The sequence below is a fragment of the Phyllostomus discolor genome, chromosome 6, assembly GCF_004126475.2.
Source record: "Phyllostomus discolor isolate MPI-MPIP mPhyDis1 chromosome 6, mPhyDis1.pri.v3, whole genome shotgun sequence".
In the NCBI taxonomy this organism is placed as follows: domain Eukaryota; kingdom Metazoa; phylum Chordata; class Mammalia; order Chiroptera; family Phyllostomidae; genus Phyllostomus; species Phyllostomus discolor.
The window spans coordinates 90,426,684-90,435,194 of record NC_040908.2 but is presented as its reverse complement, the minus strand read 5'-3'; the positions used below and the strand labels follow the sequence as shown (position 1 = coordinate 90,435,194).

General features: G+C 35.6%; 1 protein-coding gene across 1 annotated transcript; it reads right to left on the bottom strand.

Annotated features, from left to right (window-relative positions):
- Window positions 1-2,391: 2,391 nt before the first annotated feature.
- Window positions 2,392-3,382, bottom strand: LOC114499849 (28S ribosomal protein S36, mitochondrial). Its single transcript, XM_028516341.2, has one exon. The coding sequence runs from the start codon at window positions 3,318-3,320 to the stop codon at window positions 3,009-3,011; it is 312 nt and encodes a 103-aa protein (XP_028372142.1). The 5' UTR covers window positions 3,321-3,382; the 3' UTR covers window positions 2,392-3,008.
- Window positions 3,383-8,511: the final 5,129 nt, after the last annotated feature.

The window sequence follows — 8,511 nt, the reverse complement described above, 5'->3', positions numbered from 1 at the left end:
GTCCTCTCTGTACAGCTGTAATTGAACAGATTTCTGTTGCTTGTTCTTATAACACAGTATTGCAGTTACTTGGTTACATCCTCCCTACAAAACTTTTAATTTCTGGAGGTCTAAGGCTTTGCCTCATTTATCTCTGCATCCTTGCTACCTTGCATAGTGTCTGCATATTTATTTATTCATTCAGCAGGATTTTGAGTACCTGCTGTGCTAGTGTGCTAACTGTGTTCCAGGCACTAGAATGCATCTGTGGATACAACAGTGAACAAGACATGAGCTTTCCATGTTCTCAAGTTTACGTTCTATTAAAGGTTGCGGGCAATTACAGTTAGTGTGGTAAGTGAAATGACAGAGGTTGTGAGTGCATTATGGAAGCCCAAGGGAAGGGCATCACATTAAAAATTCAAGGAATCAAGAAAAGCCTCCACAAGCAGGCTTCCCATAAAACTGAATACTACCTGAGGAATATATAGAAATTAGCCAGAAAGGGTGAGAATGAGTGCTACAGGAAGTATAGCTGATTTGGGGAATGAAAGAAATGAAAAAGGAATGGAGGAACAGAAGAAAGGAAAGATTAGAAGAAGGGAGAAAAGGATGAGAGGGAGGAAGGAAAGGATGGAAGACGTGATGAAGGGAAGAAGGAAGGAACACTGTAATATCTTATTTGCTTTGTAGTACGTCTTCATCAGGTGACCTTACCAGGAGTCCTAAAATTGCCAGCTACCCCATTTCATTTGGAGAATCCATTTTTACCCTAGTCACAAAAGCATGGGCTATTATAGAGCTGAAAGGGACCATCATACCTAGTTCTATCCCTCTTATTTTACAAATACAAAAACTGAGCCTCACAGAAGTTAGTAATAATATTTTGCTTTTATCACTCATCTTGCAAAGCATTTTCACTCCTATCCAGTTTGAGCCCAATAGCCCTGTGAAGCAGCCTCATTTTTTTTTTTTTTACATGTCAGGAAACTGAGGCTCAAATGGAATTCCTGGTTGAGCTGGAAGGCAGGTTTTCTGGTGTCATATTCAGCGCTCATTGTGCCACGCCTCAGCTCCTCTACCAAAGTCACACCATTAGGAAAGGAGCCAGCAGCAGACTTAACTCCTTCCAGAAGGCAAGAGTGTCCTGACACCTGATACAGATTGAACACTGCTAATTATCACACTGTGTCCCAATTACAAGAACACTGAATGACTTGGCCAGTAGCCTGGGGGACACTGAAATAATTGGGGTTTACTTGGCCTTGCCTTCACTTGGTGTCAGGTTATAATAGATCAGCCTCATTACACATTAAAAATTGCTAATTTTGATGATACACCTGTCTATAAAAGTGAGACTTTACAAACTAAAAGATAAGCCACAGACCGGGGAAAAATATTAATTGCCACAAAAGCAAAGAAATTGCATCCATAATTCAAGGAATTCTTGCCAGTCCATAAGAAAGACTTATAACCCAATAGAAAATGGACAAAGGATATGAATAGGAAGCATCTTAAAAAATGAGAAGATTTAATGGCCAACAAAACCATAAAAAATGTTCACTGTAAATCAAGAGATGCAAGGGAAAACAGTAAGATAAACTCGAAGATGGGACAGCAAAGAACTCCACTTTGGGAGGGAATCAGGCAGTATACAGTAGAATTTCAAATACTCTAGGACCCAGCAATTAGTTCCATCTCTAGACATGTGGCTAGATAGACAGACAGACAGACAGCTAGGTAATCACACACGCACAGAGGTAGGTAGAAGGAGGTTTGGTAAAGCAATGTTTGCCACCAAAATTTTTAAAAAGCAAATTTCAGAATGCTATATACTATGTTACCATTTCTAAAAATGTGAATAGTTATATGATATTCAATACATATGTATAGACAACAGTGTGAAAGCAGAGACTGAATACACACCAAGTCCGTGACAATGGCTCCTCTAGGAAAGGAGAGAAATAAGATTAAGAGATGAAAACATAAGACCTTTAACTTTGTTGGACGTTTTTTCTCTAAAAAAAAATTTAAATGTATATCTAAAATTTTGAAGATAGTATAATTCTTTTTTTTTTTTAAAGGTATGGGAGAAAATTTATTTCACTTTACGAGACTTTACTTTCACAATAATATATACTCTTGGCACAGGAAGACCTTTTTAAAGTTTTGTAAATTACCTTAAGGTAGATATTTAGGTTGATTTTATGAAGCTTTCAGACATTAAGTTTGAGAAAATTAATGGTTACCAGGATTTGCATACATTATTACAATCAAAAGCAAAATAAACCAAAGAACACTTTCTTAATACCCCTAAAAACATAAGAAATTGCCATTTTTGGTCAAACATTTATACCTATACTGTATTCATGTTGATCTCTGATTTTATACTGACTTTTTTTCTAAAAATAGGTGACAAATAATCTTTTGTGTTAACTCCCCTGTGTTACTAGCACAAAATCACTGGTTTTACTTTGGCTATATTTTTATCTTTCAGAGTAGGATGTGCTTATTAAGCCAGTTATACTCCAGTAACTTTGTGAATGAAAAAATTTTTAAGAGAATTAACAATAAATAATGGAGCCATTATTTCACTGACGCTCATCCAATTTCAGGAAAATCACTTCCAAAAAGCAGCAATTCTGCCTAATAAATTCATATCTAAACAGAAATTGAAAGAAAAGTAAAATTATGGGAAATCTATAATTTACTAGACATTGTGTGCTTTTAATAGTTTAACACTAGTAATACTTAATAATCAAGAGTAAAATAATAGGCTAACATTTTAAATGTGTACTTTAAATAAGTATAAAGTATATAAACAATTACGTAAGCTTATGGAGGAGCTGACCAAGATACATAAATTATGAGATGTTATAAGTGTCCATCTGAATTTTCTATATAGTTTTTTGTTTACAGAATATTTATTAAGGTTGTTTAATGTACAATTTCTCATTTGTCACGTTGGAAGTCCTTTATCGTAAAAACTATCCTTTTGTGTAATGACGAACAACAGCCACTGTCAGTGATTATTCTGGACCTCCACGCTGGATAAATTCCATTTCTTCTTGAGACATAGGTTTCCTTCTATATTTCTGAGGTAATGTTTTTATTATTTCTGCAGTGTCTGGTGGACCCTGATGCATCAGCCAATCTGGCGATTTACTTCCCTTAAAATGCTGTGAAACTGAAGAAGAGTGAGATGGTAGTCCTACTAATCTCAGAACTTCTGATACGTTGGGTTTAGGATGGTCTCTTCTGTTAGGGAACCTTATTAATGGAGTATGTGGCTTGACTACCTGAACGACCCTGCTAGCAGACGCCATCTTACTGCCCATCATGACCCCCGAGAAGGGGTAGCTTCCGGGGCGTTAGCGAGCCGCAGAGATAACTGGAGTCTTCGGCAGCTCAGATAGTATAATTCTAAATAAATATGTTGTAATTCTTTATTTCTGCACCAAAGTTATTTTTTAAAAATCTTAATAAGCCTTACATTTCACATCTAAGTTTCAAATACTTTCTCCTCTACACCAGACTTAACCTCTGTTTCCCACCCTGTTAAAGGACAAAACGGTAGATTAGAGCACTTCTGAGATTCCTTTCTGCTTTGATTCACTATCCCCCTATGAAATCTTAAAGACTGAAGAGATTGTAGATGAGTGACCTTTTGACTGAATGAGGTCTGGAAAGGGGCTAGGAATACACTGGCAGCTGTTACAAGGGAAGGAAGCCCTGGAACATTTTTTTAAACTATGAAAGCTGCTTCTTTTCACAGTAGCCTCACCCCAGAGGCATTCCTCGGTTAGTGTCTTATCTATTTATATTCTGAGAACCCTATCTAAATTAAGCTTTCACACAAGGTTTACAAGGTGATGGGTTCTGGACTTTCCTGATACCATTTTTCTCCCTTCATCCCAAGCCATAAATTTTGACATGAAACTTCATTATCACTAATTCTTGTATAAAACATTACACCGAGAAATTTGGTGACCATATACCCCTAAAGTAGAACTTTTATTTTCTTGTTTTTGGTTAGAGAACTTTTTGTAAGGTTGTTGTTGGTTGTTTTTTTTTTTAAGATTTTATTTCTGTATTTTTAGAGAGGGAAAGGAAAGAAGAAAGAGAGGGAGAGAAACATCCATGTGTGGTTGCCTCTTACACGCACCCCCTACTGGGGTCCTGGCCCACAACCCAGGCATGTGCCCTGATTGGGAATCGAACCGGCAACCCTATGGTTCTCAGGCCAGCACTTAATCCACTGAGCCACACCAGCCAGGGCCTAAAGTAGAACTTTTGATCTGAAACAGGTCTGACAATAGGATAAAATATTTGCAATCAGAATGGTCCCACCAAATCTTCAGTCTTATGAAAAGCTGAAAAAAAGTACAAAAAACAGTTAACAGGTTACATGGAAAGACTGGAAGAACCAAGGATTTCATAAATATTCAAGCTATCCTTCAAGTGCACACAAAATCTTCTGGAGAAATCTACTAGAGATAAGTTTCACTCAACCAAGAGAGGACTAAGAAAACTTCAGCAAAAGAACTGATGATGAGCATTTAATATATTTAATTGTAAAATAAGAATAAAACAAGGGTTGAAAAATAGGTGGAAGAATAGTATGTAAACAAAATATAAACAATGCAACTAAAATAATGGGATGAGAAGAGATAAAGAAGAACCACCCAAAAGATAATTCATTCTGACAAAAAAAATACCATTTAAACTTAAAGAATATTATTAGTTTTAAAAAGAGGAACTAGGAAAACTAGAAAAGACTTTAAGACAAAGAAAATTATTATATGTAGCTCCATGTTTATTGCAGCATATTTATGATAACCAAAAATATGAAGCAAACTGTGCCCACCAACTGATAAATGAAGGAAAAAAAATGTGAGTTATATATAGATACATGCACACACATACACAATGAAATATATTCAGCCATAAAAAAAAGAAGGAAATCTTTTTTGCAAAAACGTGGATGGACCATGAGGGCATTATGTTGAGTGAAATAAGTCAGACAAAGAAAGACAAATACCCTATGATCTCACTTATATGTATGTGGAAGCTAAAAAAAAAACAAACAAAAACCAAATTCATAGATACAGAGAACAGACTGGTGGTTTCCACCAGTGAAGGGTGGAGGGTTGGAGAAATGGGTGAAGACCATCAAAAATACAAACATTCAGCTGTAAAATAAATAATTCATGAGGATATAATATACATAGCATGGTGACTATAGTTAACAATACTGTATTGTGTGTTTGAAAGTTTTTTAAAGGGTAGAAAGTTTTAAAAGAGTAGATTATAAAAGTTCTCATCACAAAAAAAGAAATTTTAACTATGCATGGTCATGGATGTTGACTAGACCTACTGTGGTGGTCTTTTCACATCATGTGCAAATATCAAATCATTATGCTATACACCTGACACTAATATAATATCGTATTGTATGTCAATTATATCTTAATTTAAACACAACAAAGACAACTACTACAACTAGTAATAAAAACGTTCCTGGATACCGAAAGAAATGTTTTAAAATAGTAAATAAACACAGTAAATACAATACATATGCTAATCATAGCATTACATAAATTGTGGAGGTGAGGGGTGATTTCCAGTATATATTAAGTGAAAAAAGCAAAAAACTAAAGAGAAGGTGCAGCAAGCTAGCTTCATGTTAAAAGAAGGAGACAAGAAATACACATGTAACTATTTATTTTTTCAAATAAAAAGTAGCAAAAAAATGAAATGGACTGCACAAGGAGAGGGGAGATACTAGGAGAAATGGATAGAAAGAGCAGTAATGCCTCTCTCAAGTGTAGTATTTATTTTTGGAAGCATGTTAGTGTTCTACATATTCAAATAATGAAATTAAATCCACCAGAATAGTGGAGACTGAAGGTGAGAATAAACAGAAACCAATGAAATCAACTGTATTTCAAATGAGAGAGAGAGAGAAACGTGAAAGAGGTATGGATACAACAGTTTTGAATCTACTTTGTATTCACTGTAGGACTGAGTAAATGTCATTATATTTGAGGAAGCTAGAGTTCTCACGGTGGAAGAAAGGAGGTACAACTATGGAATGGGCAAAAGGAAGGAAGCCCCTTGTGATACTGAACTGGCACTGGGGGTATACATATGAACTCATGAGATCTAAAGCATACCGGCAGCAATGAGCATTCCTAGTGCTCAGATCTTGGTTTATATAAGCAGCCTCACCAAATTAGAGGGGGCAATGGTGTTGAAGAAAGGGGGATTTTTAGCTTTTCAGCTTTTTAATGGGTAAAATTTTGTTTTAAGATTTTATTTATTTATTTTTAGAGAGAGGGGAAGGGAAGGAGAAAGAAGGGGAGAGAAACATCAATGTGTGGTTGCCTCTAGCGCACCCCCTACTGGGGACCTGGCCTGCAACCCAGACATGTGCCCTGACTGGGAATCAAACTGGTGACACTTTGGTTTGCAGGCCCACACTCAATCCACTGAGCTGCACCAGCCAGCGCCTGGGGAAAAAATTTTTAACATGCTTCTACACTTCACACTATTAATCAAGGTAAATCCAGATGTATTAAATAACTATGTAAAAGGTAAATCTATAAAGTGAATAAGAAATCACTTTATGTACTAGTAAAGGACTGTTTTGAAAATAAGATCAGAAAGTTAAAAACATATGGAGAAAAGTTTATAAGATTTGACTACATCAGAATTAAGGATTTCCGTGTCAATTAAGCACCAAGTGGTATGATGTCATATTAGAAAATGTTTGCAACATATACATTAGTCTCCCTTATCTGCAGTTTCACTTTCTGAGGTTTCAGTTACTTACAGTGTACAAGGTCCAAAAACATTATGTGAAAAATTGCAGAAATAAACAATTCATAAGTTTTAAAATGTGTGTGGTTCTGATAGCATGATGAAATCTTGAGAGTCCTGCTCCATCTTGTGGGAACGTGACTCATCCCTTCGTCCAGTGCATCTGTGCTGTGCTGGTTGGTCACTACTAACCATCTTGTTTATCAGATCCACTGTCAGTATCCCAATTAACCCTTATTTTACTCAGTGGCCCCAAAGCTCAAGAATGGTGATGCTGGCAGTTTGGATATGCCAAAGAGAAGCCATAAAGTGCTTATTATCTATCGTCAGATGGCAATAGAAGCCTAACTCTTAAGTCACCATGCCTGTATCATTTACCTCACCTCATGTACTCACACAGGCATTGTATCATCTTACATCATCACGAGAAAGGTGAGTACAGTACAATAAGATATTTTGAGAGAGAGACTACATTCGCATAACTTTTATCAAAGTATGTTGTTATAATGTTTTATATTCTTTTGTTATTTGTTACTTGTATCTAAAACACACCTCAGAGATATTGTGGGTTTGATCTAGACCACTAAATAAACAAAGTGAGTACAGACATAACTCAGATATATTGTAGCTTTGATTCCAGATCGTGCCATAATAAAGGGAGTATAGCAATAAAATGAATCATAATCTCTTTGCTGGCAAAAAGTCTAGCCTTCAGCCTTCAAAAAACACACCAGTGACACACAATAAAACAAAGTATGCCTATAACCTCCTACTGTGCCTAACTTATAAATTAAACTTTATCATACATATGTATGTATACAAAAAAGCATAATATATATAGGGTTTGGTACTATCCACCATTTCAGACATCCAGTTAAGATCTTGAAACATGTCCCTCTCAGATAAGGAGCTACTGTAAAAGCAACAAGAAATTAATTTAAAGGAAGACCTGAAAACAAATAAAAAGGAGACATAAAAAACTTAAAGATAAATAATATGAATAAGTAAATAATATGAGTAAATAATAAAATTCACAAAATACAAAAGACAAATGACTAGCAAATGTATGTCCCTCAACTCACAATCTTTCTCTTCCTCCAACACATCTGATTTTCTCGTTCTGGCCATTGAGTCTCTACACCAGCCATTGCCTCAGCCATTGTTTTCTCTAAAATTTCCTGCGACTGACTCCTTCTTGCTATCCAGATTTCAGTTTAAATGTTCTCTCTTCAAAGAGGTCTTTCTATCCCACTCCACTTAACACAGCCTTTCCACTGCCTGCCCCATCATTCTTTATTACATCACCCTGTTTTATTTTTATTTTATATTTATTATTCAGTGATATATTTTTCTTCATCTGTATGCAATTCATCTCTCTAACCAAAGAGTAAAACACTTGGAGTAGGAAATCTGTGCTTTGTTCAACCTTGTATGTGTAGTGGTTAGCACATAGTTGGTGTTCAATAAATATTTGTTGAGCTAATGAATGTATTATTGTATGGAAAAGGTAATGCAATTCTGTTACTGGCTTAATGAATGTTTCAGACAAGGGTGTTCAATAATAATTAAATGGCTAATTAATGGAATCTTGCTATGCAGTGTCAAGCATCAGATGGAGAACTGGACAGGATGGCCATTTAATATGCACCTTCTAAAAATAACATTTATGAGTCAAAGGAACACAGTTCCCGTGGATACTTTTGTTTTGAC